A 16,306-nucleotide genomic window follows, 5' to 3' on the forward strand; every position below is an offset into this window, starting at 1 on the left:
AAATGCATCATCGTACCCCTGCTGAGATCATCCGCTAAGTGGGGAGCATGCGCAGGAGAAGAGATTTGGGGAGTGTCTGAGCAGCTCGTTGGATGTGAATAACCGCAGACGCTGAAGCCAAGAAGAGCATCTGCATGAACAATGAACCGGCGGACTTGGACGGAAATCGTTTGGTGAAACGGACATAAAGTGGACGTGTGAGCAGCGCCGGGGAGATGGAAATGCAGGAGAGCGGCGATTTGCTGGATGTCTGTGGCGTGAATGACCTCTAACGAAACAGGGAATTAGGAATTTCTACTTTGCTGTCTGCAAAGTCAATCCTCGCATCGAGAGTGTTAATGTTGGCTGGCCTGTGTTTGGTTGCTGATGAACATTAACAGCAAGGCCAAGCATTTTATACCTTAAGTAGCCTTATTGTCTCGATTTATTTATTTCAATTTCTGGTCATTGAATGGCCTTTAGTCTACTATTGTTTATTTCAAAGTGTCTAATACTTATTGCAGTACGATTTTAATACACGTTATTAAACCACTGCCTCATATTTACGTGCTGTGACACAGAGGCGAATATTAATTATAGCAGATCAGCCTTTCTTTTATGAAATACTGATGCCATAATCCACTCGGTGTCATGAGTTGGCCATCTGTCGTGGACACCTACTTAAACCTGCAAGCAGATTAATCAAGGTGTAAGGATTTAAAGGCATCAGTCAGGACGTTTCTGTGCCAGAACTCTGCTGGGCTTCCTGGTAAAGGAAGGGATGCTCTTGGCCACAGTTGGCTCATTGGAGGAGAGAGACGAGGAGCAGGAGGAGGAAGGCGACGAGGAGTTGAGGGATGGAGGGGTGCCTTTCTATGTGAACAGAAGTGGCTTCCCGGTGGATGAGGAGACTTGGGAGAGGATGTGGCGCCATGTGGCTCGAATCCATCCCAGCGGTGAAGCATTGGCGAAGGCGATAAGAGGTGCCACTGACCTGCCCAAGGTAAAGCCCAAAGGAAGGAGGAAGGAAATGCAGCTGCTCACACAGCACTGAATATATAATGTGTGTTTTGTGCAAACTTCCCTGCACAGGAAATTTCTATTTTGCTACTTTTGCTATTAGTTATACAAAACAGAGGAGCACAGAGGTCAAACAATGCAACATTCACCAGCTGCAATGAATATTGGGATTGTGTTATGGTAATGCAGATGTTTGGATGCTCTGTCCCACAGATTCCAATACCAAGTGTGCCTACATACCAGCCTACCACCACTATCCCACAGCGCCTGGAAGCCATACAGAAGTACATCAGGGAATTGCAGTATCCTTTGAGCAAGCCGATTAGAACAAAATCAGTGATAACAGGGTGCATTTAAAATGATTTTGAGAGTATATAGCTTGTTTATAGATTTTACACACCAATCATAAGAAATGTGGATGTTTAAGTGCAGAATCCCACTGACCCACTGTTTTTTTCACAGTTTAAAATATGGGCCAGACAGCTGAAATATAATGTAGGCCACCACAGATGCTATATTAGGTGAAAGCTTGATTTCCAGCCAGAGAAGGATTTCATCCATTATTAACCAACAGCCTATGACTCCCACAGAGCACTTTAAGGAGCTGCCTTTTCCTTTCTCTTAAAACATTTGTCATGTTGCCTTCTCGCAGTATGACCTTAACTGTGCTTTACAGGTACAATCACACAGGAACGCAGTTTTTTGAAATAAAGAAAAGCCGCCCTCTTACTGCGTAAGGAATTCTTCAGTCACAGACATTTACAGCAGCAATCACATGGTGTCTGGGACGAGGGTCTTTGATTTCTTAATATTTACCCAGTGTTGCTGAGAGTGCATGCATATGGATCTCTCTGGTTTACTTCAGGGCTTTGTGTGTAGGAGTGTGTGTCAATCAGCACAGGGGTGGAAAACACTTTCCCTGACCTCACTTTATTAGATTTAGTAGCGCCAATATTATTTCCCTGGCTCAATGACAGTGCTTTTGTTTTCATGAAATCAATAACAATGTGTTCCTGTAACTGGTAGTGCAGTAGGCTGCTGTCTCCTAACTCAGAATGACATTAAATGGCTCTCGTTTTTCTTTTGTTTTGTGCAGGTTAATGGACATTGCTAAGGAGATGACGCGGGAGGCTCTGCCAATCAAATGTCTGGAGGCAGTGATCTTGGGAATGTATCTTTATGACCACAGGGGACGTGGTGCAGGTTTTAATTTATTGTTTTGTTGGCAGCACTTTACAATACAGCCTGAGACTAAGGGCGTAATTACCCTGTAATTAAATTAAATTTCAATTAATTTTATTTAAAATTACAATGTAATTATATTTCTACACAAATACTTAAGGGTAGGTACACAAGAAATAATTATACTGTATGTAAATTTAAGTACTGCATAATTTCCTGGTAGTTTAGTGAAAAAAACAGTAATTTTAAAACATTAATGGACACATCAGTACATATGCATAAAATTCAGTGAAATTCCATTTAATTGCTATGGAATTGCAGCCTTAGTCACAGCCGTATTATAAAGTGTTACTGTTTTGTTTTCTGCTTCACTCCAGTGGAGCCTGACAGAATGGGTTGACAAATGGATTCATAAATTTGTTTTTTGGCAGACCTACCGTATGTTTTCTCATCAAATTTTGGCTTCAGGTATTATCTAATATAGCGGAACAAAACAGATGGATTTTCTACATAATAAGAAGCAGCAGGCTTCACCAGATATGCCCGGTCTTAGATCAATTTGTACAGACGTTTTTTAGACTTAGGATTTGAAGGTCAGTTGTACGTTTCCTTGACTCAGCTTGATGCAGTTACCTCACCAACAACATGCCTGCCGTGGAGCGCTTCCCCCTCAGCTTTAAATCTCAGTTCTCAGGGAACCACTTCCACCACATTGTGCTGGGAGTCCACAGCGGGGGGCGCTTCGGAGCGCTGGGCATGAGCCGAAGAGAGGACCTCATGTTTAAGCCCCTGGAATTTCGAACACTACTGGACTTGGTCCAGGAGTTTGAAGGAGCATACAGGGGCTACTGGCACACCTTACGAAAAGTCAAGATTGGCCAGTACGTTTCCCACGATGCTCACAGCGTGGAGCAGATAGAGTGGAAACATTCGATACTTGATGTGGACAAGCTCACCAAGGAGGAGCTACGGAAGGAGCTGGAGAGACATACTCGAGACATGAGGCTAAAGGTAGATGGCACAGATGGACTGCCCTTTTTTGCTTATCAAATTCCCTTTGACGTGCTCTCTCTTCATGCGTGGTGACACTGATTTGAACTGCTGTTTGAAGAGCAATCTCTCTCAAACGCTGTTCTCTCATCACCTCTGATGCTCATATAATGAAGGCAGCCTGGATGCTGAGCTCTGTGTATAATAAAACTAATGACTTGCTGCTCTGCAGTGCTTTACTCAAGGGTGGCTCTGTCCATCAGTAGCTGATCTTGTGCACTCAGTGCATTTCACAATCACATTAAAGACAGAGACATACTTCAGCCACTGACACTCAGAGTAATGGTGAAAGCACTGGTAGCTCACTCATGATGTTTTCAAGTGAATGAAGCTCTTATGTTCTTTTGTGGTTTTGCAGATAGGAAAGCCTGCACCTCCATCTCCCACCAAAGATAGGAGGAACAGCATGGGTTCACCCCTCAGAGGACCAGGCAGCCCCATACGGAGGATCAGCCGTGTTGAGAGGCGGTATGATTAATCACATGCTCTACATAGTTCTCAGTATTTGCTCTGGAGATGTCTTATGATCGAAGGCAAAAAGAAGGAGCTTCTAAATTAGTCACAGTTTGCTTCTTATATGAATAAACCTCGTTGTTTTTCTAACATTTATTTATTTATTTTTTTTGCAGCCCCTCTGGAGACAAGAAGGTTTTGGAACAAAAATCGTCCACAGATATGAACGGATACCAGATTCGAGTCTGAGGAAGATTTTTTTTTTTTTTTTTAGATAATTAGCAGATTTCAAAGCGCCACACAGGGTGTTAGATTTTGCCATAGAATACGAGCGTAACAGAATACGTTCATTAGAAAATTATATTATTTCAACACGTGCACATATTAACTGCCACCCACTCACAAGTCCTCATGCACAAATTCAATGACCGGGATGCAGCTGCAAGCTGGAAACAAAAAACACAGGGAGAGGCAAAGAATGGGACGTGTCTGAGAGAGTTTCTGCTTGGTGCTGGAGCACACACGTGCTCTCACAGGTTAATGCTATGGCACAGCTAAAGCTGTGAAGTGACATCATCTTTCAAATGTGTTTTGGTTAAAAGAAAAAGCGCTAAAATGCAGCATAAAAACAGTCAGTATGCTGCATAATGGTACAACAACATAAAAAATGCAATATCAATTTTTAAAAATCTGATTACAGCAGTGAAATATGGATGCTCTATGGGTGCAACCACAGCTCAGTGTAAAAAGAAAAACGCCTGCTCTGATGTTTTCACTTCTACTAAATTAGAAATTTAATGATCCAATCAGGAACGAAGGGCAGACCGTTTGAGTTGAGCGTTTTGCTGCAAAACAGTTATACCCACTGTGTAGCCTTACCTATTCAGGCTTAAAAACAGGTAAGGAATTCTATTTATTTGGATAGGCTAAAGAAAATCATACAATGCACTTTTCCCCTGCCATTTTTACAATGTTTATATGTTACTTGACAAAAATGTTTTTACTTGAATTTGTTATGTGGACCCTTAATTTGGAGTCTCCATTAACTCCACCGCCTCTGGACTTCCTGTAACATTAACTGTCAGTGACAGTACAAGAATCTCCATGTGGGTATGACTGTGTTTATGGTGACCAATCACAGTAGGGCCGAGAGATTTCTAACCCTCGAATCAGGTCGTGAGAGAAGCAGAAGCAGAATTTATTTTTTTTAAGCAGAGTTAACTTGTGCGTGTGTAAATTTCCCTCATGCTTGGGGCTGATCTGAGCTTTGTACACACAGGTACCCCTCTATGCCGCCCTACCCTTGTGTTTTGTTTCTTGCTCACAGATGCCAACGCTGCTCATTGAATTTGTGCCCACAGATTTAGACCATGGAAGTGGCGGTTAATGTGTTACATGTCATATGACGTGAATCTGATATTTTCCAGGGGCCAGTTATTTAACCTAAGGTTTATTTTTTTGTACACACAGGCCCGTTCACAGGATTCAGTGTTGAATAGATTACCAGCAACTCCTCGCAAACAAACGCCTCACTCAGCTTCCCTGTGTTGTTACAGTATTTTTCTGTAGCAGTTACTGTGCATAGAAATTGGTGCTGGCAGTGCTCCCAACATAAAACAGAGCCGGGGCACAAGTGCAGTAATATGTAAATATTTTAAATGACTGAAAAAAGTTTTGTTAAAACAAAGCGAAGAAGCTGGAGCTGGACAAAAAGTACCGGCTCAGCTGCTGGACATATCACAGGTCCCTGTGCTGCCTACAGAAGCTCTCAAGGCTCGTCTGCAATCTGTCTAGTTGTACTGTAAGTGTGCAAATACATGTCATGTAGTATATATCCACTTAGACTCTGCTGGGCAACGATTACTTGTGTAGTGACTAGTTTGCAAACCACTTCCCTCGTGCCTTGTGTGATAATTCAAAGAGGAGGATAAACACTTTTTTTAAAACATCTAACCCATTATTCTTATTGCCCGACTAAACACAAAAGCAGCTCCGCTCGTCTGAATCACTATGACATAAACACACGTGTCATCAGTTATTCTAACTGATAAATATAACATCTTTCACATGAGTTAAAGCCGATGAGTAATGTAGCTGCATTTATTGTAAAGTAACAGCGAGGCGAGTTTGTGTGAATTGTACTTTTATTTGTAGCAACTTTATCAAATGTTTCACTTGCCTTAAGTGGTAACCTAAGTAACTGACTTCCATTTAAACAAAAGTGTATAGCAGTTTGTTTACAGCACTTTTACCTGCATTTTGTATTTTTTTATTGGAAATGCCGTCATTTTATACCCTCGTTGTTGGCGATCACCCGTAAATACTTATTGTTTATCACCCTGTTTTGAATGTTGCTGCAGCCAATGTTTTTATCTCTACGGTAGGTGTTGTCCATTCTCATGTCTTATAACACGGTTGTTTTGTATCAAAAACTGTTGATTTGCAGAATCACAATAAAGAGTCACCTTGATTATGGCAACACATCTTTTTGGGTTTTTTTTATTACCTCCTACAAGAAAGTTAAGGCAGTGGTTTAGTGTGTTTGTATATCTATTTTTTAGTGATAACTGCAAGTTATGGACAGTTTTATGACACTAGATGGATCTCTTGGGCCCTGTGTAAGGTCTTTGTTGAATTTGTCCAATTTTGTAAAGGAATTTCAGATGGTGCTCATCTGCTGTAGATACGGTTTTAGGCCTGACACGTCTTTGGTCTTCTACTTGTCCAGGTTCCTCAGATTTTTTAAGAACACACTGTATGCTATACTGAGATATCCCAAGTTTGTTGTTCTCCTTGATTTAACCGAAGAACTGGAAACAAATTTGCTTTTGTGACAGGCTTCTAGTAACAAAGTTTCTAAATATAGAATTTAAAATTGGTTCTTTGCTCAGCTTTCTATAATGTGTAAACACAAGACAGGTTCGTTGTTTGAATTACGAGCCTTTTTTATGCTTTGAATGAGTCATAGGTCAGTGTTATGTGGTTTAGGAAACGGGTCAGGTACAAGGACTGGATGAAAATTTGTGAAAAGCAGCAAATGACCAAAGAAAAATGAATGCCTGGAGATTACTCAACACCTTGCTTAAAAAAATGTTAAAAAGTCTGCTAATCCTTAATAAGATCATAAACTCTATACTTAACAAGGAGCCACACTGTAATTTGGTGTCTTTGTGCCAGGCAGGGAATTTTTTGGTTTTCTATCTATCAGCAGTTCATAATGAGCACTGCAGATCCTTCCAGAACAAAGGCACATGATAACAAGAGCACACTGAGCTCTCTAAACACCATCTCTGTCAGGACTACTATACAAAGCAAACAGTTCTATAACAGGGGAAACACAAGCCTCAGCAAACTAAAGCACTGTCATACTGCGATGGCAGAGTTCAACATACTGGACTTTTAGATTTCAGAATACCTTCAAATTGGAAGAAATGCTGAAAAAGTATGACCATGCCCAAACTGAATAATCTATTTATAGTTTTACTCCAAGTAGAAATAATAGTCATGGTGTGCTCACACAGGACAAGCAGCTAGCATGGCAAGGGAATGTCCCAACTTAGGGAGAAATAAAGTATGTTATCTTAAAATGGCTCGTCTCAAACAGCGGGTTAATCGAGGGGGCTGCACTAATATATGATGAACTGAACTTTAACTGCAATTCACACAAAGTAAACAAAATCATACCAGCAGATCCCTCCGTGATGAGGTAAGGGGTTCATGGTTTTCCTTCATCATAAACCTATATATCTAAACAGCATACTGACAGGGATGATGACGCTCTACAGCCTACATTTAACCCTTTCACACTAAGATTCATCATGCATTAACAATCAACACCACACAAATATTAATTCATGTCATCCAGACATCACCAGACAGTAAACACAGGGAGATGCACACATTTAAGGAATATATTTATTCAGCATTATTAAAAATCTGAAAAAATATTCATAGTTTCAAAACTAAATTTAAAAGAAAGAAAAAACTAACCGGAAACAAAACAACATTCACCAACAGCAACATGAACAGGTCCATGTAGTTTCCACACCAGCAACAAAGCAATCAATGGCTGCATTTTTAAAAGAAACTGTTAAAGCATCATTAAAGAATTGTTACATTTCAGTATTTATCTAATGAAAAGCACAAAAAAAGTAGACTGAATAATGGTGTCCATTATTTACGTTGCTATTTGGGAAAAAAAACAATTAAGGTCTATTCAGTTGCAAAACTATGATTTTGTTGCCAGAAGTGAAGCAGAAAAAATGTATTTATAACAAAAACATGTATAAATGAACAGTTGGAAAGAAAATATGTTCCAACATTCAATCACAGTTCTTTCCGTCAAGCACTACTGAGGTCCAGCTGAAATTTGGCGAGAAGACTGAGATGGTCTGAGGGGAATATGTGATTGGGAAGGCCATTCATTGACCACAAGACATCCTCAGACAGAAGAGAAAGAGACCCGATGAGTTTCAGGCCATCGTTCAGAAAGCTAGCACAAGCTAGGGAAAAGAAACAATAAACAACACAATATATTTAATGTCACAAATAATTAATTTAGAGCTTGAACATCTTAAATATTCTTCGTGTCAGACATCCTCATACCTTGTCGACTAGTAAGAACACGTTTTGGAGAATAGAAGATGTAGTCGACTGTATGTCCGACCTCCGAATGCAGGGTTGTCACTTCTGGATTTCCAGAACCTGGGAGAATGTGCTTATAAACCGACTCTAGGTTTAACCGATGGCTGACTGTGTGTCTGAACCTGCAAAACCATAGAATTAATGATTAATAGATCTTATTTATAGTTCCAGTGGACATATTTTGCTTTTACTTATCATCTTTCATGTGTCTATCCTGTTTCAGTGGTGGATGCTCATTAGTTTTGGCCAAAGATGCAATTAGGTCAACATATGTACTGTTCTGTGCAAAAGTCTTGAACCACCCCTCCTTTCTGGATATTTTGCTTCAAATGACACTTTCGTGTTTTTAAAGTGTTCTTGAGCAGTAGTTCTCCAAGCTTTCTGAAGGTCTTTCAAAGTTATACTTGCACTCCCAATATGAAACCACCCGGTTAGATACCAAACAAGTACTTGGTAAAGATATACATTTGTCAGACCTACCGCTTATCACCCAGCCTCTTAAAAAACATAAATGCTTCCAAAGTATAACAATAGCGTCAACTCTGACAGCCTGGTAGGATGCATATCAAATCACACTCTGTAGTTAGACCATCCATTCAGTCACTAATCTTCAATAACCCAGACTTTGTATTCAATTATAGCTTGTTCAATTCAACTATTTGGACAGAAAAAAAAAAGAATTACTCATCTCACTCACGGCACCCAGAAGTTCTGTATCAGAAATTCACAATTTTTGGAGTACTTACAAATAAAATCAGTTTTACGTTTCATATTTAAAATGACTCCTATTAAATGTAATTGTTCGATTCCAAAAAAACCCCATCTCTTAAAACTCATCGCCAATATATAAAGAATCTTGAATGATGCTGAAACGAAAATATCATTCCCTACATTAAAATGGGAACAAGATCTCTCACTTAGTACTGATACTTGCTTCTGGATTCAAATCTGTAATAATATTTTCAGAAGCATTAAAAAAATACCAATTTGAAACTTGTAGAATACAAAATTCAGCAAAAATGATATAAAATTGGATTTAGCGACACCGGTTCTTGCATACAGTGCTCTCAGAACACCCCGAGATGCAATCAGGCTCTGCACCTACATGAAGCCCTTTTGGACCCAGATCACTGCACAGCTGTCTTACTTGCTGGGCTGCCACATCCCACCATCTTTCACCTGATCACTGACAGATTCTGGTTAAAGACACTTCTCACATTGAAGTTCCTTGCACATTATAAATTCTACACTCGCTCCTATATCCCCCGTGTTTCAATTATTGTATCGTCCTATGTCCTTGTCCTGGATTTGTCTCTTCTAAGTTGCTGTCTCGTTTTGTTCAGAATAAAGTAATAACAAAAAAAGTTCTTACTTGGACATTGGCTGCTTTTTACTCATTTTAGTCCAGTCCTTGAAACAGACCATTTTCAGAAGAATATCTTTTGGTCTTTATTAAGCCACTTCACACTGATCCATGGATCACTGAAGCATAAAAACTCAAGGGATGTTTCTTTAGGCACCTTGTTGCTAGCAGTCTGTCACAAAAAACATAATTAGGTGTACTTTCTTTAGCTGAATCTACAAAAAGTGCCAGTGATAACAAGTCTGACAGGCATAGTACTGTATTTTTGCAAAATTTCAAAAAGCTATTAGCCTAAAACTTGGCAGAGTGTGCAGTGTGTCGTTAAAAAGAAAATAGGATAACGGCACAAGTGCAGAAAAAAAGATGTAATAACAAGTCAAAAAGAAACTATCAACAGAAAATAGACAGTATTTGAAAATTATTTTGGTAAGAAATAGGAAAAAAAATTCTAGCTGGCCCTTCAGTTGATACTTATTGCTAAAGCCTCATCAGAAACAATAAGTGGAAGGGTAGCTACCATACCAAAAGGATGAAGAATGACAAATTACACAAGAACTGGACTGAAAGTCAGTGGTAGCAGGTCTTGTGGGATGAGAATCCATCCATCCATTCTCTTCCGCTTATCTTTGTCTATCCCAGCTGTCTTAGGGTATACCCAGTCTGTCACAGGGCTAACAGATAGAGACAGACAACCATTCGCACTCACTATGGGCAATTAACTATAGAGTTACCAATTAACCTAACTTAACTAACTACATGTCTTTGAACTGTGGGAGGAAGCTGGAGTACACACAGAAAGACCCCGGCCTGATGGTGAAATTGAACTCAGGACCTTCTTGCTGTGAGACAACAGTACTAACCACCATGCCGCTGTGGGATGAGAATCCAAATTTGAAATTTCTCATCCCAACCATTATTAATATGCACAGAGGAGGGAGAAGAGAGGTACAAACGGCCTCTAAAGCAGTCTGTAAAATACAGGAAGGCTCTGTCGTGGTATTTCAGGCAGTGGTGTTGGGGGATCTTGTCAAAACAATGTTTATGCATGTATAAAAATACTGTGAAGTTTTCATCCACCATGCCTCACTTATCTGAAGGCAACTGATTGGCAAAAGCTAGAATTTTCCACAAGACAGCCCCAAACATAGTACCAATGCAGTATAAGCATACCTGGATATGGAGAAAAACACTGAAGCACTGTGGGATCATCTTGACAGAGAATGAGATAAAAGGCAGCCAACATCCAAAGAAGAGCTTTGAATGTCCTTCAAAACACCTGAAGATCCATTTATAAAGACCACTTAAATAAATTACAATAAAGTTGCCTAATAGAGTGCTGAAGAATACCAACTATTGACTTTAAAAGCTCATTAGAATTGAACAAACTTTGTATCTTTGTATGCATTTCAATAAATCTCTGCATTTCCCAAGTTCCTGGTGAAATATAAAGAAATGTAAGGAGGCTTACACAGTACTGAATATTAGGGCTGGGCCATATTATACCGTTCACGGTAATACCGGTATAATGTTAGGCAACGATAGGAAAATGAAATATCGCGATAGAATATGAGTAAAACGCGCATGCGCAGTGCCTTTGTTTTCATACGCACATGGCCGATTGTTGAGTGAAACAGATGAACCAGAATTGGTTTGTAAAAATGGTGCAACTTCAGTGATGTGGAACTGGTTTGGAGTTTGTCCGTCAGATACACGACAAAGCACATTTTTTTGCAGAACATGCAAGCGGCCGTCGTTATTGCCGTATTTGTCGGACTAAGATGCTCTTAAATCTGGGAGTAATCTGGGTCCTAAACTCCGTATGCTTCAGGTCAAACGAACACTGCAGCATCACTGAGAGTTAAAAACTGTCTAAATTCTTTCATCTTTAATAAAACGATCAGCGTTGCTGCTTTACCAGGTGTAACTATGAAGTTTAACTTCCAGGCATCCATGAAAACAGAATTTATTACATTTAACGGAGTTAGAAGTTAGCAGGAAGCTAGCGGAAGTTAGCTCGCTAGTTTCGCTAGTTACCTAAGCATGAAATAGCATGTTCTGACTGAGAGATTTCTGAAAAAATTCAAACGTACAGCTCTGCTATCACGTCCAACATAAATGAAGACAGGAAACTAAACAGCAGTGACGTTTGTAGGGTTACTGAAGTTGGGCTAGCTGGTATATAATGATGTGCTTCGTGATCGCTAGCGACACAGCTATGTTAGCTTAACATAAACAGTGAAGCTGGAGGATGAACACTAACACTTTTCCACTTATAAAAGTTAACGTTAAGGTTCCTGATAGTTAGAGACAAATGCAATCGCATGGCAGGATGCTGTAAACGGACCAAACTTCAGTCAGGAGAACAACTGAGATAATCCATCCACAATATGAGGTTAGTCATTAATATACTGCAACAACATGGGAATAGAGCAGCTGTGATAGAATACAGCATTAATGAATCAATGGTACAGAAGTGGAGGAAGCAAGAAGAACGAGTTGAATAAAGTTTGATTTATCTGACTGCTTTGTTTCGCTTAATGTGCCTTATAATCCCGTGCACCTTATGGTCCGAAAAATACGTACTGCACACTGCAGTTTAATGTTGCAAAGCACCTCTTTTTAACTGCAGTGGATATTATACATGGTTATGCTCAGGATATGTCAGCCCATTTCTACTGGAAATGCCTTTTGGTTAAACTTTCAGCAAGGAATTTGCATTTACACTGTTAAATTTTTATATAGCTGTAATGCACATAAAAACCAGCTTCTTGTTTAAGTGAAAATAAATGGAAGGTTGTCTTTTTGCGCTAGTAATGTTGTGGAGTTGTATTTTGTCTCGCATCAATTATATCGTCAGTTATATCGTTATCGCAAATTTTCAAATATATATCGTGATAAATATTTTTGGCCATATCGCCCTGCTCTACTGAATATGTGATCCGTGTGACCCAAAAGCTTAGGCTCAGTGTGGGCATCCTTAATATTGTCATCCCAGGTAAATGACTAGATACCAGGTAAACAGCAGCACCATACATCTGCTACATAATGTTTTGTTTACAAAGGGAGCAAACATAACAAATGGCTTAAAGGTAAGGTGGCCTTAAAGTGACAGGAGCTAAAACTACTTTTTTCAGACAGCGGATGATGCAGAGCTCTCCACTGAGGTTCACTTCAACATAAATAAGGGCTTTTTAAATCATGTAAAGCTACCATAGGACAGTCTAAAACTAAAAACATGGAGCTAAAAATCAGCGTAAGCTTGATAATATTGTACATCATACATTAGCGCCATGTGTGATATGTAACTTTCTAAATGGTAGAAAGAATTCAGTTACATTAACTTTAATATTATGTTGTTTATTGTCTGTTGCTTCTGTGGTAAACTGACCTTGTATCATCAAGATGATTTGCCCTTGAAGCATCTGTGCACAATAAGAAAAAAATGAACAGAGAATCGACATATCATGGTAAGGAAATCAGGAGCTTTAAATGAAAATACGAGTGCAGTTTCTGTATTGTATTTTTGTACTACCTGGTGTGATGTCAGTCACCCCTGGAATCTCTTCCAGGCCCTGAGGACGGACACAAGCAGCTGGACAGTAGCGCAGCTGCAGCATGAAGTCGTGGCTGTACTGACATTTCCCTACGCAAGAAGAAGAAATCATCACGCATCAATAGAAATTATGGAGAAAAGATACCACTGAAGAATGAGACATGTGCTATGGATCAATATTACTATAGTAACAGTGCACCTGACTTCACCTGACCTGATTTCTGTCTCTCAAATATCTCATTGGCAGTAGTGTACTGGCAGCTGCCAGTGATTCCCAGAGAGCTGGGCCAAAGTGGAGCCAACAGTCTGTGGCAATTGGCCTTATATGACAGATCTTCCTGACCTGATACCTGTCAGACACAGTCAATACAGACACTCTTACTGAGGCATGAATAAATAAAAATCGAGACAGGGTGTTACTTAATTAGTTTATATTTTCTTACCATCCATGCTGGCAGGCTTTGGTAGTGGAGTTGGCTGGTAGTGATCAGCTGGTACAGAGGCATGTGTGGGACAGAGTTAAAGTCTCCACACATTATTACGTTACAGTGTTCACCTTTAGCCTTACAGGACTTGATCACGCTGTCAATTTCAGCCAGCAATATTGCTAACTGAGCCAACTTCACGTCCCCCCTCCTGGGGTTGAAAAGCAGGTGGGTGTTGGCTACACAGAGCGGCGGGCCCACCTCCTTCACTTGTGAACCCCGGTTGACCAGTGGCCGAAGAAGCAAAACAATGCCCACATTGTGCCGGTCTAACAGCTCCGTCTCAGGCTTGAAGAACTCCAGGTGAGTGGCAGCCAATTGAGAGAAGCTGCTACGAAAGCAAGTAGCACATCCATCTGTCTTTGTTCCTGTACGCCTCTTGTACACACAAGTGTAGCCTGGATCAACAACATGAACAGAATATGTGTAACGTCTTTGTCAAAACATCCCCCAACATGACTCTTCCACTGTTTTGTCTCAGCTGACCTACCCATCTGAGACAGGGCAGGATGCAGCTGTTCATGGTAGTGGTTCTCCTGAACCTCTTGAAGACACAAAATCTACACACAGAGTATTAGCGGACACCTAACATTATATATAAATTTTTGCAGGTTAAATTTCAGAAACATGAATTTGACATGACTCACGTCTGGTAGCCATTGTTCTATTTCCTTTAAAAGCAGGTTACATCGGTAATGCCAATCCAGCACCTCCAGGGGGCAGTGTGTGTACAGTTGCTGGTTGGCTTCTAGTAAGTCCTGAGCAAGGATGTTGTAGGACATTACAGTGAAGTCCATAGTTGCATTTGTGAAGGGTATGAGGGCAGGCTCTGCTGAAGCAGCACTCTCATCCATCTCTATCCAGACTCTCCACATCACTGGAAGAAGGACAGCTATACATGGAGCGGGTTACTGAACTGTAAATGAGTTTTTTTTTAAAAGTAAAAATATTAAATTAAAAACAAAATATAGCCTTCATCCTCACCTTCCAAGGGAAGTGCTGGCTCTACAGGAGGGTAATAGCTCATAGAAGGAAAAGTTATAAGTGGGCACTGCACCTCTTCTGTGAGACCAGGTCCTGCAGGGAAGTGCCAGCTGGTTTGTGCATGGTGCTGCTCACTGAGCTTAAAGTGGGCCTGAGGATGAGAGAGAAGGGAGGGAAACACCGTCTCGGAAATGCTGACTCCATCATGTGGCTCATCTGCAGCTGGGACTATGTATTCATCCCAGCACTCTTCAAAAGTAGTCTCTAACTTTTCCATGTATGGTATTTGGATTTGGTCTTCTGCTGAGCTGGTCATTTCCGGTGTGCTCTTCTTAGCTGGAGATCCAGACTCTCCAATGGCTTGTTTCTGTACTTGAGATGTATCTTTTATGCTGTCCTCTGTCTGCAGACACTTTAACTGTTCCTCGAGTGCTTGCTCTGGCATCATCTCCTCTGCTGGTGAGAATCCCCCATTCTCTGCATCCATATGCAGCACCTTATGGTGGGTAATTATTTCTCCATCCTCCTGTTTTGAATCTTGAAGGTTCTCATGACTTGCTCCATGTCTCTTCCCAGTTTCGTTCTCTTTTAATTCAGATGGTACTTCTGAAGTAATGTCTGAGTTTCCGTCACTCATTGTATCTTTATCCGGGACAGCCGTTAGAGGTTCTTTGTCCATGTTGCTCCTTGTAGTTTTTTCCTCTTCCGGGCTTGGATCTTTTACCCTTTCTTTCGTTTCTCCCTTCGAACCACCGGTTGGGCGGAGCCGCTGCTCCAGCTGCTCTGTCTGCAAATCGGTGAACCTCCGGGTTTTGGCATCCCACGCAGCTTTGTCATTAACCACGGCAGGAGGGAGGCCCTTTTCTGAGGCCTCTGTAAGCCAAGAATACAGTAAGAAAGCAGGTATGCTAAAAGGTACTAAACCTTTTACTTTAAGAGGTCAACGACAACCCATGAAAACACAGACGTGCTTACGGAACATAAACAACACCATAAAAGTCATGTGATAGCGTCTTTGCGTCACAAGGGGGCGTCAAGACCTCAAGAACAGGTGCAAGCTAACTCATGTAGCACTTCATAAAGTTAGCTACACTGCAACAGCTAAATATGTTCTCCGTTACCGTTTTCATAAAGAGGAAACTTTTGGCAAATTGGGGACACCACAACGTGTGTCACACTGAGCTTATAACGGGAAACATTACCAAAAACCTCATGCCGGTGAAGCAGATAGCAAGAAAAGTGCTAACTAAACTTTAGCACTATTAGCTCCAGGCAGCGTGTCTGGGGAAATACATACGTAGTTTTTTTTTCAGTCCGTATTTGCTCAGCCGACAATCATAAGTTCAGACACGTTTGCAAATCCACTGTTAGATTTACCTGAGGGTCGAACGGTCAGGTACCGTGATAAATAGTAGAGCACATAAAACATCAGACTGCCAATCATGTTGCGGCACAAAAATCAACGCATGCGCACTCCGAATTTGGTGATAGCTGTGGGAGGGTGGGGGCCTGAAGGCAAAAGTCACGTTTTTTGTGTTTTGTTTTTCCAGTGTGTTACTTTCAGTTGTTACTTTATCTGGTCTGGAAAAAAAC

At 40.6% G+C, this 16,306-nt stretch overlaps 2 protein-coding genes across 3 annotated transcripts; one reads left to right on the forward strand and one right to left on the reverse strand.

The window, feature by feature from the left end:
* Positions 1 to 78: 78 nt before the first annotated feature.
* vash1 (vasohibin 1) lies at positions 79 to 6,156 on the forward strand. Its single transcript, XM_063499247.1, has 7 exons — positions 79 to 982; positions 1,213 to 1,301; positions 1,676 to 1,732; positions 2,096 to 2,170; positions 2,811 to 3,192; positions 3,590 to 3,699; positions 3,861 to 6,156. The coding sequence occupies exons 1-7, from the start codon at positions 761 to 763 to the stop codon at positions 3,931 to 3,933; spliced, it is 1,008 nt and encodes a 335-aa protein (XP_063355317.1). The 5' UTR covers positions 79 to 760; the 3' UTR covers positions 3,934 to 6,156.
* Positions 6,157 to 7,640: 1,484 nt separating this feature from the next.
* angel1 (angel homolog 1 (Drosophila)) lies at positions 7,641 to 16,166 on the reverse strand. Of its 2 annotated transcripts, none has more exons than XM_063499743.1 (10): positions 16,091 to 16,166; positions 14,714 to 15,586; positions 14,377 to 14,606; positions 14,220 to 14,289; positions 13,688 to 14,127; positions 13,459 to 13,594; positions 13,224 to 13,334; positions 13,080 to 13,113; positions 8,290 to 8,450; positions 7,641 to 8,186 (listed from the first exon to the last, which is right to left on the reverse strand). In XM_063499743.1, exons 1-10 carry the CDS (start codon positions 16,155 to 16,157, stop codon positions 8,026 to 8,028), a joined length of 2,283 nt encoding a protein of 760 aa, XP_063355813.1. In that variant the 5' UTR covers positions 16,158 to 16,166; the 3' UTR covers positions 7,641 to 8,025. The 2 variants fall into 2 exon arrangements, with proteins under 2 accessions (XP_063355813.1, XP_063355812.1); XM_063499742.1 differs by having other exon boundaries at positions 14,377 to 14,621.
* Between the last annotated feature and the right edge of the window lie 140 nt (positions 16,167 to 16,306).

The sequence above is a fragment of the Pelmatolapia mariae genome, linkage group LG16_19, assembly GCF_036321145.2.
Source record: "Pelmatolapia mariae isolate MD_Pm_ZW linkage group LG16_19, Pm_UMD_F_2, whole genome shotgun sequence".
Classification (NCBI taxonomy): Eukaryota; Metazoa; Chordata; class Actinopteri; order Cichliformes; family Cichlidae; genus Pelmatolapia; species Pelmatolapia mariae.

Coding starts and splice junctions, on each gene's coding strand:
- angel1 (XM_063499742.1), bottom strand. CDS start 16,157: ATGATTGGCAGTCTGATGTTTTATGTGCTCTACTATTTATCACGGTAC. Junction 14,290..14,376: donor TAGAACAATGGCTACCAGAC/GTGAGTCATGTC, acceptor CTCTGTGTGTAG/ATTTTGTGTCTTCAAGAGGT. Junction 8,187..8,289: donor TGTTCTTACTAGTCGACAAG/GTATGAGGATGT, acceptor TCTTTTCCCTAG/CTTGTGCTAGCTTTCTGAAC.
- vash1 (XM_063499247.1), top strand. CDS start 761: ATGCTCTTGGCCACAGTTGGCTCATTGGAGGAGAGAGACGAGGAGCAG. Junction 2,171..2,810: donor GAGGCAGTGATCTTGGGAAT/GTATCTTTATGA, acceptor AGCTTGATGCAG/TTACCTCACCAACAACATGC. Junction 3,700..3,860: donor ATCAGCCGTGTTGAGAGGCG/GTATGATTAATC, acceptor TTTTTTTTGCAG/CCCCTCTGGAGACAAGAAGG.